Source organism: Dendropsophus ebraccatus, chromosome 14 (assembly GCF_027789765.1).
Source record: "Dendropsophus ebraccatus isolate aDenEbr1 chromosome 14, aDenEbr1.pat, whole genome shotgun sequence".
Lineage (NCBI taxonomy): Eukaryota > Metazoa > Chordata > Amphibia > Anura > Hylidae > Dendropsophus > Dendropsophus ebraccatus.
In genome coordinates, this window is record NC_091467.1 from 11068185 (window position 1) to 11095205 (window position 27021).

The window sequence follows — 27021 nt, forward strand, 5'->3', positions numbered from 1 at the left end:
GTATTGCAACGTGATGCACTACAGTACCCAGAAAGCTCATGTACGGAAGCTGTTTTTAGAAAAAAAAATTGCTGGACTACCCCTTTCAAGGGAATCTGTCTGCTGTAGTTTGGAACATTAATTACAGCTGATACATTCCCTTTAAAGAAGACAAGACCCTTCTTTTAATCCTGAACAACCCCTTTAAGGTGAAGTTTGGTTACATAGGAGGAGATTTATCAAACATGGTGTAAAGTGAGACTGGCTCAGTTGCCCCTAGCAACCAATCAGATTCCACCTTTCATTTTCCAAAGAGTCTGTAAGGTGGAATCTGATTGGTTGCTAGGGGCAACTGGGCCAGTTTCACTTTACACCATGTTTGATAAATCTCCCCCATTTTTTCTATAACTTCTTAGTATTTCCTACTAATTCCTCAATTCCTAAACCTATTCTCAGAGTGTGCAGATCCGGATTGTCTGCTGCCAGAGCGGCATCTAGCAATACCCTGTGGTGTAAGGCACTTAACCAAATTTAGATCTATGCATAATTTTACTTCTCTAACTGTAGAGTAAATTTAAAGATACAGTGTCCATTAATTATTTACAGGGGTTGTTCACCAAAATAAATTCTTCTTTCAAATCAACTGGTTCCAGAAAGTGCCAGAGATTTGTAATTTACTTCTGTTTACAAAAACCTTCTGTGTTCCAGTACTTATCAGCTGCTGTATGTCCTGCAGGAAGTGGTGTATTCTCTCCAGTCTGACACAGTGCTCTCTGCTGCCACCTCTGTCCATGTCAGGAACTGTCCAGAGCAGGTGATGTTTTCTATGGGGATATGTGACATGGACAGAGGTGGCAGCAGAGAGCACTGTGTCAGACTGGACAGAATACACCACTTGCTGCAGGACATACAGCAGCTGATAAGTACTGGAAGACTGAAGATTTTTTTAACAGAAGGAAATTATAAATCTGTATAACTTTCTGGTGAACTACCCCTTTAATATCATCCATCTGTGCAAACAAGTGAGAAGATGAGAATGTACTGTACATAACACTACAGCGCTGTTATGTGTAACCTGTAATATACATTGCACATAGTACTTTTTATAAACTGTTCTGTAGATACCTATATTGATATGCAACTTCTTTGCACTTGGCTGGTTCTTACTTGTATCATTGGCAAAATGTTCCTCCATCCTGACTAATAGGATTCCGTTGTTCATAACAAGGCATTATACTACATTATATGGTGGTGCGGGCCACGTAGATCAAGGGAGTCAAGCATGCGGCCTTTGGCTGTCCAGGCATGATGGGAGTTGTAGTTTTGCAGCAGTTGGAGGGCTGCATGCTTGACACCTGTGCCTGTACAGAGGTGCTTTGTATACATTATACATCTATATACGTCTGTCATACACTGAAGTCTATAGAAAGAATACAAAGCACATCCATATAGCTGGGATCCCCCGGAAACATAATGACCATTGTTATAAATAGAACTGAAAGTTGTGTCCTATAAATGGTAACAGAAAATATATGTAGGTTCAGGTATTACTGGTAAAGAAGTATTCTGTCCTTACTATTACTAGTATACCTATTTAACCTATTGCTGGCTACTTTGGCTCACTCCTTCTCTTATGCCGACCAAGGACAGCATGCAACCTGATCCCTCAGTCAGCTGTAAGTCAGTTGAGTTTTCTTTTACAGATAATACAAGTTCAATCTAGGGGATGTAGAACCTGATAAAAGGACACAAGCTGGGTTCACTCTGCATTTTTTTTATGTCTCAATTTATTTATTTTTTTTTTGCTGTATACAACATAGTCAACCATGATTTTTGTATCCAGCAAAAGATATATGTTTCACAGTATCCATCTAAAGGAGAAGTCCAGCAAAAAATTTTTATTAAAGTATTGTATTGCCCCCAAAAAGTTATACGAACCACCAATATTCACTTATTACAGGAAATGCTTATAAAGTGCTTTTTTCCCTGCACTTACTACTGCATCAAGGCTTCACTTCCTGGATAACTTGGTGATGTCACTTCCTGGATAACTTGGTGACGTCACGACCCGACTCCCAGAGCTGTGCGGGCTGTGGCTGCTGGAAAGGATGATGGCAGAGGGAACACTGAGGGACACAGGGCACTGGAGGGACACTGAGCATCCCCCTGCCATCATCCTCTCCAGCAGCCACAGCCGCACAGCACTGGGAGTCGGGTTGTGACATCACCATGTTATCCAGGAAGTGACCTCACCATGTTATCCAGGAAGTGACATCACCATTTTATCCAGGAAGTGACATCACCATGTTATCCAGGAAGTGTCACCTTGATGCAGTAGTAAGTGCAGGGAAAAAAGCACTTTATAAGCATTTCCTGTAATAAGTGTATATTGGGCATTTGTATAACTTTTGGGGAGCAGTACAATACTTTAATAAATATTTCTGCCGGACTTCTCCTTTAAGGGTGTTTGTCTCCGGTCATGAATATATCTGTCCATATTAAAAAAAAAATTTATTAAATGGGCCATCGCATTTTGTCTTTAAAAAATGGACCTTTTACATCCATTTGCTTCAGTCGGCATCTGTTTACATATCGGTTTATATTCTTTTCTGGTTTCTCACCCTTTCTGCGGATGCTCAGTGAAAAAAAAAAAAACATGACAGATAAGGCCGGGGTCACACTGCATTTTTGCAGTCCGTTTAATGGATTCGCTTTTAAATGGTTACTTTTAACATCCATGCTAAATTTAAAAAAAAAATCCATTTTGGTCCCTTTTTTTTCTTTATAATGGAAGAACGGATGCACACAATTGCATCCATTTTTTTTTTTTCATTAAATGGATATGTTAAATGCTGTGTGGCCCTACCTTAATGTGCAAACGGACGTGAACAGAAATGCCTTACATTTAGATCAATTATCATTGACTGTAATGTAAAAGAAAAAAAAAAGAAGATGCGTTTGTTCTGTTTGTGATCAGTTTTTTGTGAACTGTGTGAACCCAACCATAGAAGATATGTTACACAGTTTCTTACATTACCTTCTACCATTGCTTTAGGCTGTGTTTGTTAAAACACCACTACCCCTTTAAGGATATTACTTTTTTTTTTTATTTCTTATAAAACACCTAATCTGTTTAAACTTTCTTAGTTTTCCACCAAGTGGAGCGCCCCAACCCCCCCCCCCCCTCCCCCTCCGGATAGAAGCCTTTGCCTTTGAGTGTCTCAGGACTAAAAACACTGGATGTTAAAGTGGTAGTTCAAAAAAAAAACCTCTCAAATCAACTAGTGCCAGAGATGTGTAATTTACTTCTATAAAAAAAAAATATCCATTCTTACAGTACTTATCAGCTGCTGTATGTCATGCAGGAAATGGCGTATTCTTTCCAGTCTGACACAGTGCTCTCTGCTGCCACCTCTGTCCATGACAGGAACTGTCCAGAGCAGCAGCAAATCCCCATAGAAAACCTTCCCTCTGCAGAACATATAGCAGCTGGAAGTACTGGAAGACTTGAGATTTTTTAATTGAAGGAAATTACAAATCTGCAAGATTTTCTTTTTTATTGAACAACCCCTTTAATACCCTGCATCACTATTTCATTTATATAATGAGACAATACACAGTTTCCTTCTCTGAAGTACATGATGTGTTGTTGTATATGAGCTCTGCTGAGCGATGTCTCTGGTTTTAATGACGATAATTGTAAATACTGAATAGTACTGTAATAATTTTAATAAATCTTACCTTCACAGTATTATTTTTCCTTTTCATTAGTTTCTGGGTTCATAGTTAGTTATAGAAAAATCTTTAGTTTCTCCTTTTCAGCCAATTTATTTTTTACCTTACAAACATATTGTTAGGAATCAGGGACAGGATGACACAAGGACAGGTGAGCCCTAAAGCCGGCACCCGCCCCGCTGTCCCTGCCTACTTACCTCAGGAGTCCTAAACGGCAATGGACAACTGGACGGCAAACCCTGATCATAACTAAGTGCAACACAGAACAAAACAAGACACAACACGATAAGGCAATGTCGGAGGTTCGGGTCAATAACAAACGAGCGACGCAGTACAATACGAAATATAAGTCAAGAGCCTGAAGTCAGATAACCAGAAATACAATGCAGGATATAATGTTAGTGCCTAGTTTACTAGTGTACCTTGACCTATCGCAGGCAAGGAACACATGCAAAGGGAGGATACCTATGGAGCCCGGAGTCTCCGCCCTAGGTGTGATTGGGACTGAGACTCCAGGTTCTGCAACACTCTGACAGCTGACTAGCTGTGTCACCTGTCAGTCAGAAATCACTTTAATGAAACCCCAGTCGCGGCAACATCAATCAGCAGCATCGGCAAGCCCCCAGAAACCCGACCGATTGTTTTGGACGCCATCAGCACACCCCCAGCAACAGGACAGTCACTAGGGACACTATCGGCAACGTCAGAGAGACGGCCGCGTTATCCGGCAGTGTAGGGAGCCGAGCATGCAGCCCAGCTCCTGACATACACATTGCTATATACACCCATCTGCTGTAAAGTTAAAGGGGTATTTTGCTCAAACATAACTTTTGATATGTTGCTGCCCATGGTGAGACTAACAATTCCTTCCATACTTGTTATAATCTATTCAGTCTCCTTCCCCCAGTTCTGACCTGCTGCTTTCTGCTGAAGACACAAAAATCTGTTTGTGAGCTTTTCTCTCTCTCCTCCCTTCTGAGACAGTTGATGTAAACAAGCCTCTATCTGCAACATTGTAGCTTCTTTGTAGTGCTGGGAGGGAGAAGCAGTGAGTTCAGCAGCAACTTGACCTCAGATTATCCCTCCCAGTATTACTAAGAAGCTACAAAGTTGCAGATAAAGCTGATCAGGGAGTTGTTTACATCAGCTGTCTCGGGAGGGAGGAGGAGAGGGAGGCAGAGAGAAAAGCTCACACACAGATTTTTGTGTTTTTTAACTGAAAGCAGCAGCTCAGAACTGGGGGAAGGAGACGGAATAGATAACAAGTATGGAAGGAACATATTAAAAGTTACGTTTTAGCGGAATACCCGCCAAGCCACTTCTTTTAGAGCAGAGTGGTGGTTGGTAACCTAGACAATAAACTTTCAACAATGGTAGGGAAAGAGCAGCATATCAGGAGAAGGGAGCAAGTTTGGTAAATGATTGTATGTGCAAAAGTATTTACCTAAAAGTATAACTATATTAGATGAGATGATATGGGAATAGCCCTTCAAAACCACTTACCTAATATTGTGTACATTACCTCTCATCCCACCCAGTCAACTCTAAACCCATCAAGACCTGGATTCCACAAGATCTGATCCTGTGTGGTATATATAGCACCATAACATTAGCAACATCATATTAGCATAACATAAGCTATTTTTTTTTTTTTTTTTATTGGTGTTCAGGTAGGTGCTTTAAATGTCTGACGCAGTGCTCTCTGCTGCCACCTCTGTCCATATCAGGAACTGTCCTGAGCAGGAGAGGTTTTCTATGGGGATTTGCTGCTGCTCTGGACAGTTCCTGACATGGACAGAGGTGGCAGCAGAGAGCACTGTGTCAGACTGGAAAGAATACACCACTTCCTGCAGGACATACAGCAGTTGATAAGTACTGGAAGACTGAAGATTTTTAAATAAAAGTAATAGAGTAACTTTGACTTTTTTTGCGCCAGTAGATTTTAAAACAATTTTCTTGCCTCCAGAGTACCCCTTTAAGTAAAGGAACAAGCAAAATACAGAATTCTCGAGATCTTATGATGCTGCTGAATTGCAACTAGTATATACTCCTGTTGTATCATAAACCTGCCCTTCCTGTGACCTCTCAGCATGACCAGCCGTGTGTTACATATACTGTAGGCTGTATACATGTACACTGTATCATGACCTTGCTCCCAGCTTATCTGCTTATCACCTTGCTCAGTATTTTTACTGACACAACCTCAAAGTGTTCTGCCCTGATGAACAGCCGGCACTAAGGTCTTCCTACCCTGCTTATTACTAGATAGCGTTCTGCACGTCATACTTATTCCGGGACTACAGGTGTATTTTGCAATCAGTAACTTTTTACAATCCAGGAGCCTAGAAATTACTTTAAAGGGAACCTGTCACCCCCCGTGCCAGGGTGACAGGCTCCCGACCCCCCGTTAGAGCCCCCTATACTCACCTAATCCCGCGGGGTCCCGCTTCTGGAGGTGATCGGGTGATGAAGATCTCAGCCGCTGCAGCCCGGCGTGCGCGCTGAGAGATGAGTCCAACACCCATAGAGAATGACAGGAGAGTCCAGCGCTCCGTCATTCTCTATGAGCGTTGGACTCATCTCTCAGCGCGCGCGCCGGGCTGCAGAGGCTGAGAGCTCCGTCACCCGACCACCTCCAGAAGCGGGACCCGGCGGGATTAGGTGAGTATAGGGGGCTCTAACGGGGGGTCGGGAGCCTGTCACCCCGGCACGGGGGGGTGACAGGTTCCCTTTAAAGAAAAAAGGTAAAACTATCGGAACCCCCATGAACTTAAAGTGTCTCTGTCGTTTAAATAATTTATTTTTTTTGCAGGCGATTTTAAGAAACTTTGTAATTGGGTTTATTAGCCGAAAAATGCATTTTTATCATGAAAAAGCAGTTTGACGCTCTCTCGGAGAGGGCAGGGGTGGAGGGAGATGAGGCACCAAAACAGGACAACAAAGAGTTAATTTACAGCTACATCACTGGGCTATCTCCTCTGAAGTCAGCACTGACCTCTCTGACCTCTGAATACCGGCTTTCACACAGGTCCTGCTGTGTCATCTTTTGTTCTCTGCTGGTGTCTAATCTCCCTCCTCCCCTCCCCATAGGTTACACAGGGCTCGTCTGATGTAAAATAGTCGAGATTTCCTCATAATGAGCAGTGAATGAGAGAGAGGAGGGAGGGGGGGGGACCTGGGAAAAGGCTTTTTGAATGCAGATAATGGCAGATTTGCCTAATAAACCCAATTACAAAGTTTCTTAAAATCGCCTGGACTATTGATTTCTGCCAATCGAAGAGGAGATGTGGGGAGGGGCTGGTGCCACACTTTGGCACGCCTCACCACTCCTTCCTCCTCCCCTTAAATATTTTGCGCCGGGCGACCTCCAGCACGCTCACACCAGCCTCCATGTTTGCGCATGTGCTGATGCTGTGGAGAGCCGTGCTCGCTGTCCTGACAATTTGCCACTGATATTACAGGCCACGCGCCTCCTCTCCTTATTGTGCGCATGTGCGCCATAGACCAGGGGTGCGGCACACATGCTCTGAGTATCCTGACTTTGGACATCGGCGTCAGCCCCTCAATGCGGAAGGAGTAGTAGCATGCCAGAGTGTGGCACCAGCGCCTCACCACAACTCCTCTTTGACACTTGATTATAGTGAAAGATATATAGGGTTATTCTGAGGCCAAGTTGCTGATGAACTCACTGTGATTATCCCTTCCAGCATTACAAAGAAGTTACAATGTTGCAGATAATGCCTGCCAGGGACTTGTTTACATCGGCCGTCTCGGAAGGGAGGGAGGGAGGAAGGTGACGAGAGAAAAGCTCATACACACAGATTTTTGTGTCTTCAGCAGAAAGCAGCAGCTCAGAACTGGGGAAAGGAGACTGAATAGATAATAACAAGTATGGAAGGAATTCTTAGTCTCACCAGGGGCAGCAGCTTGCGTAGAATACTCCTTTAAGGCATTGCAGTTTTCACTGCCAGAATACAGAATCAGCTGCAACGCTAATGCACTGGTTCCACTACGTGTAATCCTGGCCAAACTGGAAATTCTTAGTCACCTGTTGTAAAATGATCAAGTGGAACAATTCGGACTGTAGGCAAAACAACCTGATGGAGAATAAAGGAAGGTTTACATTGTGTTTGTGCCTTCTGTGGCGTGGTGGCAGAGAAATTGGGTAGATTGGGGAAGTGCTACAGTGACGGTCGACCTTCTGGAAGTTTCTCCTATTTGCACGCAGCCATAGTAACTATTGGGTTATGTTCTCGGAGCTCTACAGGCAGTTTCTTCCTCCTCATTGATATACATTGTCAGCTGTGAGACCGCCAAATAAATCGTCGCTTTTCTATATTATACACGATCTGAGGTGCCTGGTAATACTGATCGCACTGCAGAGACCGAACAACACAGTGTATATAGATTTTGATCGTAAATGGAGATGAACGCAACTCGAGCATGCTCCAAGTCCAATCGTTCGGCATTTGATTACCGGTGGCTGAAGAAGTTGGGTGCAGCCCTAGGGAGTCCTGGAAAACATGGATACAGTCTATGGCCATAGGCTATATCCACCAGGTCTCCCTAGGGTTGCATCCAATAATTACGGCTCCCAACAGCTTGGGCAGAATGACCTGACCATCCTACTTCTTACAGTCCAATAAAGACCCTATCCCAAAGTCTTTCACAGCGTAAGGCATGTTCAACAGTGACTGATTTCTTGATGAGAGGTACACTACCCAAAAGTAGCTTCTGAGATCCTTTTTTTTTAGGGCAGCACGGAAAGCACTTTTACATTCTATTGTAGGAAGACCCAGAGGAGTCTTACATTCAATCTTACACCTAAGTATGTCGGCAAAAAGGTGCAGATCAGTGAAGCAAGGCGGGGAGGAGGCATGGCTTCCGCACCTGATTTATCATGGTTTACACCAGAGATAAAGAACCTTCGGTCCTCCAGCTGTTGCAAAACTACAATTCCCATCATGCCTGGACAGCCAACATGAAGCTTTGGCTGTCCAGGCATGATGGGAATTGTAGTTTTGCAACAGCTGGAGGGCAAAGGTTCCCCATCCCTGGTTTACACCTGACAGCTGGCGTGAAAATCAGCTGGTGTACTTACCTACAGTTATAAGACAAGTGTGCTGCCAGCTCACCGCTCCGTTAGGTTATGTTCCGCACAGTCCACACCTTGCTGTAGTGTAGCGCCAATATTCCAAGAAGAAAGACGGATCTGCCATATGAACGTGAACCAAATCTTGAATTTTATTTACACGGACCCATAAAATCAATCAGGACAAGATCACGCAACTTCCCGATTGTAACGCCAACGCGTTTCTGGTGACTACACACCCTTAGTCCTGGACAGCAATGACTAAGGGTGTGTAGTCACCAGAAACGCATTGGCGTTACAATCTGGAAGTCGTTTGATCATGTCCTGATTGATTTTATGGGTCCGTGTAAATAAAATTCAAGATTTGGTTCGCGTTCATATGGCAGATCCATCTTTCTTCTTGAAATATCTGGAGATAGATAGATATAAGACAGATAGGAGGAGGATAGATAGGATAGATAGATAGATAGATAGATAGATAGATAGATAGATAGATAGATAGATAGATAGATATATGCAGAAATTCCCACAGCACTCCAATGTGGCAAATCAAACGTGATTTATTGCATGGTGGAAAACAGCACACAAAGTCAAGGCAACGTTTCAACGACCGCTGTCGTCTTTTTCAAGCGTGACTATACATCAACAACAGATCCTTTTATACAGGTGTACAAATCAGTGCTCAACAGTGATTAGTGCAAAAGTGCACGTGATTAGGGTTTGGCCAGCAAACAAAGAAATACATGACAATACTACAAGTGAATACAAAAAATACAAAAAATACAAAATTACAATTATTTATGTACAGGTGCTCCAGTGTAGTGCTGGCCGCTTGAATTGGGCGGCAAAGTATCGTAAAATTCATATAAAATACATCTCAGTAATAGAGGCAAAGTCCATTGTTGCGGCTCCGGTTCACCACCAATGAAGGAAGGACGTAAACAAGGCAGTTGTGCGCATGTCAGCGCTCCGTGAACAAACAATTACACCCATCATGCTCAAATCAGTGATAGGGATGTTGGTTGTAGTAGTGGTACAAATAGCAAAGTACACAATAGCGGCATCACCCCGGGCATTCATATTCTCCGGTACCGCCGCTATTGCAGTGTTGATTGGTTAATCCCATCTAAAACGCACATATACAATGTGAATAGTCGGGCGACTCTGGGATGAAGAGATCCTCCCCTTAACCGGGTAAGTGACCGGATTCCTGGAGACGTGGGTGTACAGCGATCCTTAATTGGACCGCGGTGTCCCCGGGCCGTGTTTAAAGATAGTCACAGTAAGCTGCACATGTGGAGCTCCTGGCTGCAGTACGCTCCGGTCGTCATGACAATGCAGGACGCGATGGTTGATCTGACATGACGTCTACAGGCAATGGAGAAGGTGGTGAGCCCGGATCCAAAAGTATATTATTTCTGTTCATAACGATTATTTGTGGTGACTCATCACCCTTTTCTTCAAGTGGTCACTGTTTTTATTATTCACCTATGTGTGATGCACGGACTCTATCACGGACTTCCACTAATTATGCACGCATCACAGTGGGCGTAACAAGAATCGGCCCTCGTGACCTAAGACCACCAATATGAAGTTACACGCCCTAAAGAGGGCAGTATATGGACACTTTCTAATGAATCTCTGCACACATGTAATTTATTTTTTACCAATCATTGTTAACCAATCACACTGTTTGTACTGCTTTAAAAAGCTTTTGAATGTTTCACAAGACACGCTTGAAAATGGTGATATGTGATCACCGAAACGTTGCGTCTGTTGGATTGCTGCACTTATGAATCAATAAATCACGAATCCTCACGACCTCGGTGTGCTGCGGATTTTCTAATTATATATAGATAGATAGATAGATAGATAGGAGATAGATAGGAGATAGATAGATAGGAGATAGATAGATAGATAGATAGATAGATAGATAGATAGGAGATAGATAGGAGATAGATAGATAGATAGATAGATAGATAGATAGATAGATAGATAGATAGATAGATAGGAGATAGATAGATAGATAGATAGATAGGAGATAGGAGATAGATAGATAGATAGATAGATAGATAGATAGATAGATAGATAGATAGATAGATAGATAGGAGATAGAAAGATAGATAGATAGATAGATAGATAGATAGATAGATAGGAGATAGATAGATAGATAGGAGATAGATAGATAGATAGATAGATAGATAGATAGATAGGAGATAGATAGATGGTGTATGTGTGAGTTTTACGTCATTATGGCAGCTCCTGCTATACACCACGGTCAGTCACACTCACTACTTCCCTATAGAAACGTCTCTGAGACACAGAGGACACCACAGCCCCATTCATCGACTTTCCATAAAACTGTGTTTTCCTGTCAGGAAACCAGACCCGCCCATCGTCACGCATTTAACCAATCACCGCCCTTGTTTTGCTCCGTTCTGGCACCCGATTGGCTTCCCCCCACCTCCATCAAAGCCCACTTTACCGCACTCCCATTTCGAACGCTAGGTCAGCCAATCAGACGCGTCTTCTCAGACCCGGCTAACCAATGGCGAGTGGCTGATGACGAAGGCTGTAGTTTCGCGGCAAAAAAGGAATTGGCGCGCAAATGGGCGAGAGCTGCAAGATCCGGGGATCAGCTGGGGGGCGAAAACAATAGCTGCTCCCGGGGACAACGGGCTGCAGCCTCGGCCGCCTCCAACCCCGACCGCACCCGGGCCGGTCACTGCCTGGAGCCCCGCAACAAGTCAAGCGAATGGATGGCGATGTGTCGGGGACGCATGGTGTGAACTGGCCTAAGAATACCGCAGCTACAATAACAATGCTGATTGGATGCGTTTTTTTCGATCAAATCGCACTTGGAATTTAACAATATAGCTGAATGTATTGTCTATTTCCTGACTTTTCACTGAGTTTTGCAGCAGTTTTGCTTTCCTTCCTGAATTGCTTCCTATTGTGGTCTGAGCTGATTGTACTGCGCTATAGTACCTGGCAGCGCTATTACGACTGATGTTTTATCCTCCGCTGCAGTATTATCCACCCGTCTATAAACACTCGCTCATGGTTACGGACCCCCTTTAATTTATTGTTCCCCTTTAAATTTTCATACGTCTCAATGATCGACTGGCGTTGGGATTTTTACGATTTGGTCGGATTGGACGCGGGTTCTTGGACATGGCACAAGGACTTTTGGGGTCATTGAGGGAGTAACCCCTCTGATCATGTCCCAGGACTTTGGGGTGACTTACGGCTGCGTTGATGGAGGTCTGGGCGCGATATGGGAATCCGGGGGAACCATCCATGTGGCGGAGCAGCAGATTGTTATTATATCCACGCCGGACATCCCCGGAGAAGGAGCCGCCAACTCCGGGCTGAGCGAAGCCGAGCTGATGCTGTTCACCACCCCGCAGGGACCCAGTCCGGGATGTGCGGGGCAGAAGCCAACACTGGGGCGCCCTCCGGTAATCATCATATTTACCATTTATTTTAGGGAACCTTCCACCCTCCAGCTGTTGCAAAACTACAATTCCCATCATGCCTGGACAGCCGAAGGCTGTCCAGGCATGATGGGAGTTGTAGTTTTGCAACAGCTGGAGGGTGGAAGGTTCCCCATCCTTGATCTTTTACACCACACTACTGTCCCTTTAAACCTTAAACTCAGACTTAAAGGGGTTCTCCGCAGAAAAATATTTTCAAAACCACTAGTGTCAGAAGGTTATACAGATTTGTAATTTACTTCTATTTAATAATCTCCATTCTTCCAGTACTTATCAGCTGCTGTATATCCTGCAGGAAGTGGTGTATTCTCTCCAGTCTGACACAGTGCTCTCTGCTGCCACCTCTGTCCATGTCAGGGACTGTCCAAATCCCTATAGAAAACCTCTCCTGCTCTGGACTGTTCCTGACATGGACAGAGGTGGCAGCAGAGAGCACTGTGTCAGGGTGCGTACACACTGCGGAATACGCACGTAAAGGCCACTGCGGATTCCGTCGCTGGCCCTTGCTCGCGGCAACACTCATCTCCACCTGTGCCATAGACTCCATTCTAGGCACAGATGGATTCCGCCGTCCGTCGAAAGAATTGACGTCCGTCTTTTGGAGGAATCGGCCCGGCCATTATATGGTGTTTATGGCACGGGTGGAGATGCGTGCTGCCGCAAGCAGGGGCCAGCCTTTACGCTCGTATTTCGTAGTGTGCATGCACCCTCAGACTGGAAAGAATACACCACTTCCTGCAGGACATACAGCAGCTGATAAGTATGGGAAGACGAGATTTTTAAGTAGAAGTAAATTACAAATCTATATACCTTTTTTTTTTCTGGAGTACCCCTTTAATTAAATGTGTGATGTCACATGGGGGTACCTATTATGTCATATAGGAGTGATGTTGTCATGATTGCGTCGTCATTATAGAATGGTGGCTGCACAGTTTCAAGGGGTTATCCAGCGCTACAAAAACATGGCCACTTTCACCCTATTGTTTTTCCCAGATTGGGTGGGGTTTCAAACTCAGCTCCATTGAAGTAAATGGAGCTTAAAGTGACTGTACCACCAGGCCCAGGCTGAAGCACTGGAGGCGGCCGACCCACCCCCAGTGGGAAGAAACCCCAGCCCCTCCATGACATGACTCCATTAGAATCAATGGAACCCTATCATAGAGGGGCTGGGGTTTCCTCCCACTAAGGGTGGGTCGGCCGCCTCCAGTGCTTCAGCCTGGGCCTTGTGGTACAGTCACTTTAATGGCAAACTGCACCTGAACTGGAGACAACAGTAGGGGGAAAAGTGGCCATATTTTTGTAGCGCTGGATAACCTCTTTAAAGAGCTGGTCAAGGAAAATGGAATACTTGGCCATGCTGCCGAGGACACGCTGGTAATGTATACTTACCTCTCCTGCTGCCAGATTCCAGGCCACGTGCTGTGCACTGTTGTGTTATCATAACATATGATGATGTTGCACTCCCATAGGTATGGCCGCTCAGTATAGAGTCTGTACTGAGCAGCCATATGTGGTGGAAGCGCAACGTCAATGTATGTTATGAAAACACAGGCAGTGGTTGAGCCGGAGAGGTAAGTATACATTACCAGTGTGTCCTCGGCAGCATGGCTAAGTATTCATTTTTCTCAGACAACCTCTTCAAAGGGGTGGTTCACCCATTTGTTTTCTTTAAATCCACTGGTGCCATATAGTGCCAGAGTTTTGTAGTTTACTTCTATTAAAAAATCTCCAGAGAGCACTGTGTCAGAGTGGAAACAATACACCACTTCCTGCAAGGACATACAGCAGCTGATAAGTACTGGAAGACTTGAGTCTTTTAAGTAGAAGTAAATAAAAAAACTAACTTTGTTGAGTTTCTGGGTATAATGCCCCTGGGCCTGTTCTCACGCCGCCATGATACGAGTACATGTGTGATGGAGACTGATTTACTGTAACATTGTAAAGGTGTCAGTGTGATGTATAGGACACTGTACACACCCAGAGATACTGCATACTGTGCCAATGCACGGGGTTAACGTGTCACTGCCTGGAATGTTCTTATCTCTGTCTCAGAGTCAAAGGGTTAAGTTTATGACTTGAGAAAGCTGCAGACATGCTCCTCCATCTTGTGTGTCTGAAGGGCTCTTATGTCTGATCCTCTGCACCGTCCTCTCCTTATCCTATCATGTCTGATCCTCTGCACCGTCCTCCCCGTCTACAATCATAGCTGATCCTCTGCACCGTCCTCTCCTCATCCCATCATGCCCGATCCTCTGCACCGTTCCCCCCCCACTGTCTACAATCATAGCTGATCCCCTGCACCATCCTCTCCTTATCTCATCATGGCTGATCCTCTGCACCATCCTCTCCTTATCTCATCATGGCTGATCCTCTGCACCATCCTCTCCTTATCTCATCATGGCTGATCGTTTGCACCGTCCTCTCCTTCTACCATCATGGCTCATCCTCTGCACCATCCTCTCCTTATCTCATCATGGCTGATCCTCTGCACCGTCCTCTCCTTATCGCATCACGGCCGTTCCTCTGCGCATCCTCCTCTTATCCCATCATGGCCGATCCTCTGCACCGTCCTCCCGTTATCCCATCATGGCTGATCCTCTGTGCATCCTCCCCTTATCCCATCATGGCCGATCCTCTGCACCATCCTCCCCTTATTCCATCATGGCCGATCCTCTGCACCATCCTCCTCTTATCCCATCATGGCCGATCCTCTGCACCATCCTCCCCTTATCCCATCATGGCCGATCCTCTGCACCATCCTCCCCTTATTCCATCATGGCTGATCCTCTGCACCATCCTCCCCTTATTCCATCATGGCTGATCCTCTGCACCATCCTCCCCTTATCCCATCATGGCCGATCCTCTGCACCATCCTCCCCTTATCCCATCATGGCCGATTCTCTGCACCATCCTCCTCTTATCCCATCATGGCCGATCCTCTGCACCATCCTCCCCTTATCCCATCATGGCCGATCCTCTGCACCATCCTCCCCTTATTCCATCATGGCTGATCCTCTGCACCATCCTCCCCTTATTCCATCATGGCTGATCCTCTGCACCATCCTCCTCTTATCCCATCATGGCCGATCTTCTGCACCATCCTCCCCTTATCCCATCATGGCCGATCTTCTGCACCATCCTCCCCTTATCCCATCATGGCCGATCCTCTGCACCATCCTCCCCTTATCCCATCATGGCCGATTCTCTGCACCATCCTCCTCTTATCCCATCATGGCCGATCCTCTGCACCATCCTCCCCTTATCCCATCATGGCCGATCCTCTGCACCATCCTCCCCTTATTCCATCATGGCTGATCCTCTGCACCATCCTCCCCTTATTCCATCATGGCCGATCCTCTGCACCATCCTCCTCTTATCCCATCATGGCCGATCTTCTGCACCATCCTCCCCTTATCCCATCATGGCCGATCTTCTGCACCATCCTCCCCTTATCCCATCATGGCCGATCCTCTGCACCATCCTCCCCTTATCCCATCATGGCCGATCCTCTGCACCATCCTCCCCTTATCCCATCATGGCCGATCCTCTGCACCATCCTCCCCTTATCCCATCATGGCCGATCCTCTGCACCATCCTCCCCTTATTCCATCATGGCTGATCCTCTGCACCATCCTCCCCTTATTCCATCATGGCTGATCCTCTGCACCATCCTCCTCTTATCCCATCATGGCCGATCTTCTGCACCATCCTCCCCTTATCCCATCATGGCCGATCTTCTGCACCATCCTCCCCTTATCCCATCATGGCCGATCCTCTGCACCATCCTCCCCTTATGACATCATGGCCGATCCTCTGCACCATCCTCCCCTTATCCCATCATGGCCGATCCTCTGCACCATCCTCCCCTTATCCCATCATGGCCGATCCTCTGCACCATCCTCCCCTTATCCCATCATGGCCGATCCTCTGCACCATCCTCCCCTTATCCCATCATGGCCGATCCTCTGCACCATCCTCCCCTTATCCCATCATGGCCGATCCTCTGCACCATCCTCCCCTTATCCCATCATGGCCGATCCTCTGCACCATCCTCCCCTTATCCCATCATGGCCGATCCTCTGCACCATCCTCCCCTTATCCCATCATGGCCGATCCTCTGCACCATCCTCCCCTTATCCCATCATGGCCGATCCTCTGCACCATCCTCCCCTTATCCCATCATGGCCGATCCTCTGCACCATCCTCCCCTTATCCCATCATGGCCGATCCTCTGCACCATCCTCCCCTTATCCCATCATGGCCGATCCTCTGCACCATCCTCCCCTTATCCCATCATGTGTTGTATTACCGTGGCCCAGTAATGTCCAGTATTACGTTACTCCTAGAGGCGGCTTTTACCCCCACAGACTGAGCTCCTCATTCCTGTAATGTGATGCAGAGACATACTTGTCTCCTCGATGTGGAAAAGCCAGTATGGGATAGGTTGGTGGCCGCCTTGCACCCACGCTGCTGACTGGGGAAACACGCTGAGCAGATGTTATTAAAGGTGCGGCTTCAAGGGAGACGGAAATCTGTCAAATTGATGCTGGGCCAAACTCAGGTGGTGACACGTAAAGGAATGAGTAAGTGGGGGTCCTGTAGTCAGACCCCCAGCAATCTGCTATGCATAGGGGATCACAAGCTGATAGGGGAGCACCCCTTTAAGGAGAAAAGCCTTGTGTGTCTATCTCCACATGGTTCACCTCATTGTGGCTCACAGATTCCTTACTGCCCCTTAGTTAGTGACAAGACTCAATGCTTGTCACTGTGCAAAGACCCACATTAGTTTGACTGATTCCATTGATTTCAACGGCAGCGGCCGACTCATGGTCAAATGAATGTTTGTGTATGTGTAAAGGTATATAGAGAACTCAACAACCTTAAAGGGGCACTCCAGTGGAAAAGGTTTTCAAATCAATTGGTGTCAAAGTTTTATATAGATTTGTAAATTACTTTTACTTTTATTTTTTTTTAAATTTCAGTCTTCCAGGACTTATCAGCTGCGGTATGTCTCGCAGGAAGTGGTGTATTCTCTTCAGTCATAGTGCATAGTAAACAAGTGCCGATCTAGCAGATTGGGTCCGTGTAATAGGACCCTAAGTTTACAAATCTGTAAAAAGTCTTCCAGTACTTATCAGCTGCTGTATGTCCTGCAGTAAGTGGTGTACTCTTTCCAGTCTGACACAGTGCTCTCTGCTGCCACCTCTGTCCATGTCAGGAACTGTCCAGAGCAGGAGAAGTTTTCTATGTGGATTTGCTGCTGCTCTGGACAGTTCCTGACATGGACAGAGGTGGCAGCAGAGAGCACTGTGTCAGACTGGAAAGAGTACACCACTTACTGCAGGACATACAGCAGCTGATAACTACTGGAAGACTGGAGATTGTTTAGTAGAAATAAATAACAAATCTGTATAACTTTCTGCCACCAGTTGATTTGCTCCGGAGTGTCCCTTTAAGAATAGTCCTATTCTTCTGTTTGTGATTTCCCTTTATAAATATCCGTCCTCTATTTCCAGGTGAAGAGGAAGCTGGATTTGGAGGCAGGACACAGGTATATTCCCGAAGGACTTCAGACACCACGTGGGAAGGCGAGAAATCCCGGCAGAGGTTTGTTGATTTGCTTCTATCCTCTCCCCATTGTATGTGCAGTACCCCGGCCATCTGCAGGAACAATGGGGGAGATTTATCCAACATGGTGTAAAGTGAAACTGGCTCAGTTGCCCCTAACAACCAATCAGATTCCACCTTTCATTTTTCAAAGAGTCTGTGAGGAATGAAAGGTGGAATCTGATTGGTTGCCAGGGGCGACTGGGCCAGTGTCACTTTACGCCATGTTTGATAAATCTCCCCCAATAATTTTCCACATAAGTTCCCATTACTTCCTGTTTGTGCAGAGTTCCCTGGTCTCAAATGCCGTATCTATTACTTGTATCCATCCAGTCTGTACCCATGACCCTGCTGCAGTACCTCCTATAGGATACAGTCTGTACCCATGACCCTGCTGCAGTACCTCCTATAGGATACAGTCTGTACCCATGACCCTGCTGCAGTACCTCCTATAGGATACAGTCTGTACCCATGATCCCGCTGCAGTACCTCCTATAGGATACAGTCTGTACCCATGCTCCTGCTGCAGTACCTCCTATAGGATACAGTCTGTACCCATGACCCTGCTGCAGTACCTCCTATAGGATACAGTCTGTACCCATGATCCCGCTGCAGTACCTCCTATAGGATACAGTCTGTACCCATGACCCCGCTGCAGTACCTCCTATAGGATACAGTCTGTACCCATGATCCCGCTGCAGTACCTCCTATAGGATACAGTCTGTACCCATGATCCCGCTGCAGTACCTCCTATAGGATACAGTCTGTACCCATGACCCCGCTGCACTACCTCCTATAGGATACAGTCTGTACCCATGATCCCGCTGCAGTACCTCCTATAGGATACAGTCTGTACCCATGACCCCGCTGCAGTACCTCCTATAGGATACAGTCTGTACCCATGATCCTGCTGCAGTACCTCCTATAGGATACAGTCTGTACCCATGACCCTGCTGCAGTACCTCCTATAGGATACAGTCTGTACCCATGATCCCGCTGCAGTACCTCCTATAGGATACAGTCTGTACCCATGACCCTGCTGCAGTACCTCCTATAGGATACAGTCTGTACCCATGACCCTGCTGCAGTACCTCCTATAGGATACAGTCTGTACCCATGACCCTGCTGCAGGAGCTCCTATACGATTCAGTCCATTGCTCCCATTGATAACTGTGTTTTTGCATCTAGGAGTGAAATCTCCAGGAGAGCGCTCCCGCTATGAGACGTCTTTGAACCTGACAACCAAGAGATTTCTGGAGCTTCTCAGCAAGTCTGCGGATGGAGTGGTGGACCTGAACTGGGCCGCCCAGGTGCTGAACGTGCAGAAGAGGAGGATCTACGACATCACCAACGTGCTGGAGGGGATCCACCTGATCACCAAAAAATCTAAGAACCACATTCAATGGATGTAAGTGATAGAACTGTGAATTCTTGCTGGCTTGCATTATGGAAGACTCTAAAACAGGGATGTCAAACATGCCGCCCTCCAGATACTGTAAAACTAGAATTCCCATCAAGCCTGGACAGCCAAAGGCTGTCTAGGCATGATGGTGATTGCAGTTTTGCATTATGTTAGTGCTAGTGGGAATTAAAGGGGATCTCTAGTGACATTTTTTTTCTATTACATCAACTGGTGTCACAAAGTTATACAGATTTGTCATTCTACTTAAAAATCTCCAGTCTTCCAGTACCTATCAGCTGCTGTATGGCCTGCAGTAAGTGTTGTATTCTTTCCAATCTGACACAGTGCTCTCTGCTGCCACCTCTGTCCATGTCAGGAACTGTCCAGAGCAGTACCAAATCCCCATAGAAAACCTCTCCTACTCTGGACAGTTCCTGACATGGACAGAGGTGGCAGCAGAGAGCACTGTGCTAGACTGGAAAGAACAGACCACTTCCTGCAGGACATACAGCAGCTGATAAGTACTGGAAGACACGAGATTTTTAAGTAGAAGTGAATTACAATTCTCTTGCACTTTCTGACAGCAGTTGATTAGAAGGAATAGCGTTCCCCCTTAATGTTAGTTTCACATTGGACACTATTACTGTGTATTATACGGCTGTATTCTGCTCTATAACGTGCTGCTTGTCTTTCAGGGGGAACAGATCACTGGTGGAGTCCAGCAGTAGATACCAGACGTTGTCAAAAGATTGTCAGGATCTTGGCGCCACGGAGCAGCATCTAGATGACCTGATCCACATGTGCACCACCCAGCTGAAACTGCTCACCGAGGAGTCCGAGAGCCAACAATATCCTTTCTGGTAGCAGTCATACTCTGATACCTTCTAAAAGTATTACTTTTAGCGCCTACTACTTCTGGGCTGCATCAGCTGAGAGCTTGTTTTTTCCAGGACCAATTGTACTTTCTGGTATGTAGGGATACACATACTTCTGTAACTTTATGCTTATCCAGAAGGATCCATACCTGGCACTGAGTATTCTCCATTCTTCCAGCACTTATCAGCTGCTGTATGTTCTGCAAGAAGTGGTGTATTCTCTCCAGCAGAGAGGCCAGTATCACCGGTTGGTTACTGCTGCCACTCAACAGAAGTATATATTTATATAATAACTTTTTATTGTTAATAAAGTTATATTACAAGTTATTAAACCAATGTATTAGCAGAAAGCACCCAGCACCGCCATTACACTATGTACAGGGCCGAGACTCTAGTCTACAGCACATTTGCTGAGCAGCCTGTGATGGTTTATCCTGAAAATAGGTCATCAATAATAATTTGTTTGGGCACCATTTGTTTTTCTTTAACTGCTTGTACATTGGGATATGTAACTTGCCAGGACCTCCGCAGCATAGCCGACCCCTCCGAGCGCATGCTGATGGTGATCAAAGCTCCTCCAGAAACACAGATGCAAGTTTCGGATCCTACAGAGGTAAGCAGGAAGGCATGGAAAGTTGACTGCTTACTAGCAATGAGCGCAACCGGAGCATGCTCGAGTCTGATGGTTCAACGTTTGATCATCGGTGGCTGAAGTAGTTGGATGCCGCCCTAGGGAGTCTGGGAAAATATCAATACAGCCATAGGACATAGGATATATTCATGTTATTCAGGTCTCCCTAGGGCTGCATCTAACTTGAGCCACTGGGAATCATATGCTGAATGAAGTTGGATGCAGCCCTAGGGAGACCTGAATAACATGGATATATCCTATGGCCTATGGCTGTATTCATATTTTCCCAGACTCCCTAGGGCGGCATCCAACTACTTCAGCCACCGATGATCAAATGCTGAATGATCGGGCTTGAGTGTGCTTCGGTTTGATCATCCCTACTGCTTTCAGACCATATTCAGCCGTAGTGCATAGTTTGCTTGTCTACCTCTGTCCTCCTTTTAGAAAGTTCTCTATAGTTTAACCCTTTCATGACATGGGGTCATTGATGCCTCAATGCCCAGGTCGTGTTTCGACATCAGCTTATGGGATCATAATGATCCCTTAAACTGATGTCCGTATGTCAGCCCCCTCTCCTCTGTCCCCTGCCGCTGTTACAATCTAGTGACAGCGGCAAGGGAGAGAGGGGAGGAGGCAGAGCTCACAAACGCGGTCCAATCGCGTCCTGCCTTCCCTGCCTCCCCCCGCTGGCCTCCGTAGTTAGGAAACCGGAAGCCTTAGGCTTCCGGTTTCCATGGTTACCATCGGGGTTCTGCGATCACTTCGCAGAGCCCCGATGGACACTGGCAGGGAATTCTCTCTCTGTAGAGGGAGAATTTTCTGTCAGGAGCTCTATAGATGCTGCGGTCGTGCTGACTGCAGTATCTATAGGGTTAACTCTCAGCACTGATAGCCGGGACCCGCCGCGGATGACACAGGCGCAGCTCCTGTGCCTGTGTCATCCTGGATCGTTAATTAACGTCGCTGCAGCATCAGGCATAGGAGCGGCGGGAGGAGGTTAATAGGAAACCATAAAAGTCCTTTTTATATAGAGTGTATTTTATATAGACTTTCCTATAGACTGGCGTGTATTGTTAGAATAGAATGTTTTTAGTATTTTCCTTTTTTTTGCAGGGCCTGCAGATTTCTCTGAAGAGCACCCTGGGCCCCATCGACGTTTTCCTGTGTCCAGATGACAGTTCTGGGGTTTGCAGCCCTGTGAAAACTCCAACCAAAGCGCCAAGTTCTTCTAACACCTCGCCCAGCAAACAGAGTCCAAATGGGCCCACCGTTCTGGCACCTTCTCAGGATATTGGTATAGGGTTGCTCCCATGTGACCAAGGTGAGCATAGCAGCACAGAGTAGTCTCCTATATCATAGTTTTCGCCTTACAGATTGCTCCTGCTTACAGTATCTAAAAGAATCCCTTCTCCCAGTCATGTGACTGACATAATTTAAGATCCCTCAGCACCGTTTTGGGTAAGTTCTCAGGGGCTTCTACATCTGGCTATAATGCCCACCTCCTGCCTGCCGCTGATCTCACTGATCACTGACTGGTGTCCGCCAGGAGACGGGAGAGGACTGTGCAGCAGGCTTAGCTCTGGATCGGCGCTTTGCCTGATCATTATTGGATGCCGTCAGGGTGGTCTGACAGTGTTGGGCTAAAGTATTGCTAAAAGGCGTACTATAGGCAAAAAAAAGGTAAATACCGGGCAGGTATGTTCCCAGAGGAGCATGATTCATTTCATGGGAAGTCACACAAGTCTGTATTTGCAGCATACTCTCATATATTTCAGAGCTATCAGCGTGATGGAATCTGAAGCATGTCATGGACAGCCCGAGCTTATTCCTAAATGTAGATCTTGTATTCTGTGTGCTCCACTGGGGCAGGGACAGCCGTCACCTACTGGGCCAAGAACAGGGGTAGGGAACCTTGGCTCCCCAGCTGTTGCAAAACTATAACTCCCATCATGCCTGGACAGCCAAAGCTTTGGCTCTCCAGGCATGATGGGAGATGTAATTTTGCAATAGCTGGAGAGCCAAGGTTCCCTACCCTGGCCTAAAAGGTTCATAACACATAGGCAATACAGAGGGATGTAAATACAACTGTCTGTGCCAATTTCTGCACCTTTTTGACTGCTGTCCACGAAGGGGTAGTGACCTCTGCCTGTGCTGCATTTATCCCAAACTTTATGCATGCAGGTGTCCAATTGTCGCAGAAATCTCTGCTAATTTTTGGTGTAGGGTCTTGTTGTGTACCCTGTACCTTAGCAATTATGGCCTCTAGAGGTCCCTTTAGAGGTCCCCATTGGATAAACATGGCCGCTTTCTTCCAGAGACAGCACCGATCTGGTCTCCAGGTCAGGTGCAGTTTGCAATTATTCTCCTTTCACTTCAAGGGAACGGAGTTACAAAACCTGCACCCAAACTAGAGACAAGAGTGGTGCTGTCTCTGGAAGAAAGCGACCATGTTTTTCTAACTCTGGAAACCCCTTAAATCCTGCAGAAGAAAATCTCTGCAGCTTCTAGTAGTCGCTAGGAATGAGCGATCTTTGAGTACACTCGGATTTGTCTGAACTCGAACGTGCGGTATTTGATTACTGGTGACTGCAGCCCTGGAGAGTCCTGGAAAACATGGATTAGGCCAATGGCTGTATTCATGTTTTCCAGGCAGTCTTAGGGCTGCTTCAGCTACCAATAATCAAATGCTGCCCGGGTTTGACCCAGAAGTGTAATTCTGCATACTCAGATAATCTCTGTCGACCCCTTCCCTCCCAGCCGCCATTTTGGGACGATTACGTCACTCTTCAGGAGGCCGGCCTGACTGCTCCGGCCCTCCCTCATGCCGGCCTCCCTCCAGCGCGTTATCAGCTGCTCAGCCGCCATTGGCTGAGCTAAACAGAAGACGTCTGGGGCTACAACCAATCATGCGCACCGGCAGCCTTTTGATTGTCTGTAGCCCCAGAGTGACGTTATTGTCCCAAGATGGCGGCCGGGACGGAAAGGCATCAACTGTGATTATGTGAGTATGGAGTATTACACTTCCAGGTCAAGCATCGGGGGGTTGAAACGTGGGCAAGGGGGCCATTCACACAAGTAACACACATTACAATGTTGTATAACTTTTTGTTATGTGTGTTATTTAGTGAAAAAAAAAAAGTTTTTCATCGCACTACCCCTTTAACTCTAAAGGGCCATGTGAGCAGACACAGTGTATAGCCCAGCCTGCTCAGCTATAAACTCCAAGCATATTTTGGAATGAATGTGATTCCTTCCCTCTGGGTTCCTGCCTATCATTGTCACTTTCCTCCCCTGCAGACCATGTCCGTTTTGGATTTATGACAGACAGGAGAATAAGCTTCTGCCTCTATGATCCTGTATTCTTATACACATAGTTTACATTCTTCCTTGAGGGATGTGCAGGACCTTGTGATACAGTGTGAATGGAACGAGCCTTGCACTCTCCTCGTCCCTGTAGCTCAGGTCTCAACAAAGATACTGACTTTTTTTTAGCTTGGTATTCATTAATTTTTTTTCTTTCCTCAGTGTGCATATACCCTTAAATGAGGGCAGCCTAAACTAGTGACAGAAATGCTGAATGTGTATTACATCATTCTCTTCAGATGTTCTGCTAATATGCAGGAGAATAAAATTCTTGCCACACCTCTCCCCCCGCCCTCCAGCTGCTGATTAACAGGTGACTGCCTATACACAGCATGGATAGATAACTGCCAATCAGCAGCTGGTGGGCGGAGTTTTCTGCTTCTCATGAATATTCAGGACTACTGGGCTCATGCACATACTACTTATTGTCCATGTTCTTCAGGAAAATATGTCTGGATCAGCTGCACAGAACAATGTAAGTGATACATCATTCTGTTCAGCTTCTCGGTCACTAGTTTATGCCACCCTGAGATAGGACAGCCTAAACATACTTGACGGTCTCTTTAATGTGTTTTTTTTTCCCTCCCTCTAGAGCCATTACTGCCTCCGGAGACAGACCTGCCCCTAGGTTACTCCCCAGAAGACCTCCGCCTCTCCCCGGTCACCACTGCTGTCCTGCCCGATTTCCTCTCGGACGAGTTTATCAGTCTGTCTCCGCCCCTCTCTCACGAGTACCACTTTGGGCTGGAGACCACCGAGGGTGTAAGCGAACTCTTTGATTGTGATTTTAGCGACCTGACGTCTCTGGACCTGTGCAATGAATACTGAAGCAGCCCCGGTGTCTCTTCCATTTAGCGCCAGTTCCCTGCATTGACATGGAGACGTCTCCGTGAAAATTACAGCTTCTCTTTTTAATGACTTATCCTGAGAAGGGAAATCTGCACTTATACCTGTCAGGTGTGAATCGGTAGCGTAACCCACAGCACTTGCATTGAACTGCGGAAGATCCAAACAAGTCATGTGATCAGTGTCTCTTCTACCGTATTTCATGTAAGACTTGAGCATCTGCATTGAGCTGCGCGGCGGTTTCACAGAATTTATAATCTCCATGTAAACCGACCGGCTGGATATAGAGGGGGGGGGGGCTTGACGTCTTTGCGCTTAATATGTTTTTTGTGTCGGACGTTGTGATCTGTGTTGCATTATAAGTTATTTAATTATAAGCTATTTGTTAATAGTCGGTAACAGAAGATTTGGACTTATCCTTCATCACAAGGCTTACAGGTTTTCGGGGTACAGCCACTTTGTACTTCTTTTGCGTTCGGCCTAGGGCAGGGGGGTCAAACTTATGACCCTCCGGCTGTGGCAAAACTACAATTCCCATCATGCCTGGACAGCCAAAGCTTTAGCTTTGGCTGTCCAGGCATGATGGGAATTGTAGTTTTGCAACACCTGGAAGGCCACAAGTTTGACCCCCCCCTGGGCTAGAGCTACATGAATTAGGACCCTATAGAATCCCACCAGGTAGCCTTAGTCTTGGGCTCTGTTCCCACCTGCATTATGGTTTCTATTATAAACCAAAACCACAACTGGATTCATCACATAAACTACACCATTGGTGCCCACTGGACCCCCATTATCAATGTCCTTTTTGAAGAATAATGCTACATGCTTAATTTCTTGTTAGAAACATTGGAAACTATAACATCTGATGCAGATGTGAACAGAGCCGTACAGCCTTAGCTTGTTTTAAAAATACATTGGGTTTCATGAATAAAAACTGCCCTAACAGGGTGATCTATAGCAAACAATCGGATTTCTTCTGGACTAAAGGGGTGCTCCGGCGAAAAATGGCTTCTAAATCAACTGGTGTCAGAAAGTTATATAGAATTGTAATTTACTCTGCTGCCACCTCTGTCCATGTCAGGAGCTGTCCAGAGCAAGAGAGGTTTTCTATGGGGATTTGATACTGCTCTGGACAGTTCCTGACATGGACAGAGGTGGCAGCAGAGAGCACTGTGTCAGACTGGAGAGAATACACCACTTATGCAGGACATACAGCAGCTGATAAGTACTGGAAGACTGGAGATTTTTCAGTAGAATTAAATTACAAATCTGTAAACTTTCTGTAACAAGTTGATTTGAACTTTTCCCTGGAGTATCCCTTCAATTCTGGAATCCGAGGCTATGGACAACACCGACCACTGTTCTATACGTGAGACCTATTTTAAACTTTTTTACTCTTTTGTACAGACAGGATGGTGTGAGGTGTCCTGCACTTAGCTTTTTTTTTTTTCTAGGTTCTCTATACAGTATTTATAAGCGTGTGTTTCCCTGGTTCTTTAGAATGGCGCTTTGTCAAACGTTTTTACTTGCGTCGGCCATGACCAATGTGTTAGTAAATATCTCGGCTTAAGTTATCTGTAAATCTTGTTCTTGTTTTTCCAATAAAGAGATTTTAAGCTAAATGTTGTGGATTGAGGAAAGGAAATTAAATCTTTTGATATGAAGATAAGGATATTGGCCATTTTCGGACGTTGTAACAACGTCCGTGATTACCGCAGAACTTACATTGTGTGAACATAGCCTATGACTGTATTTATGTTTTCCAAGACTCCCAAGTTCTTCAGCCGCAGGTATGCAAATGGCGGACGATCGGACTCGAGCATGCTCCAGTCATTTCCCTTTCCCCTGCAGAGTTGGCCGTGGGTGCTGCTCTTTGATCAATACAGGAACGTTCTATGTGCAAACGGAAATATCATGAATATCCGGTCTGTGAGGTATCGATCTAACAGGGTGATGGCTCATACATGTAATTATATTATGGTTCCGTACAGCCT

General features: G+C 46.0%; 1 protein-coding gene across 1 annotated transcript; it reads left to right on the top strand.

The window, feature by feature from the left end:
- Positions 1 to 11362: 11362 nt before the first annotated feature.
- Positions 11363 to 25517, top strand: E2F1 (E2F transcription factor 1). Its single transcript, XM_069952383.1, has 7 exons — positions 11363 to 12267; positions 17820 to 17910; positions 19099 to 19318; positions 20008 to 20160; positions 20686 to 20800; positions 21932 to 22139; positions 24774 to 25517. The coding sequence occupies exons 1-7, from the start codon at positions 12028 to 12030 to the stop codon at positions 25007 to 25009; spliced, it is 1263 nt and encodes a 420-aa protein (XP_069808484.1). The 5' UTR covers positions 11363 to 12027; the 3' UTR covers positions 25010 to 25517.
- The last annotated feature ends 1504 nt before the right edge of the window (positions 25518 to 27021 follow it).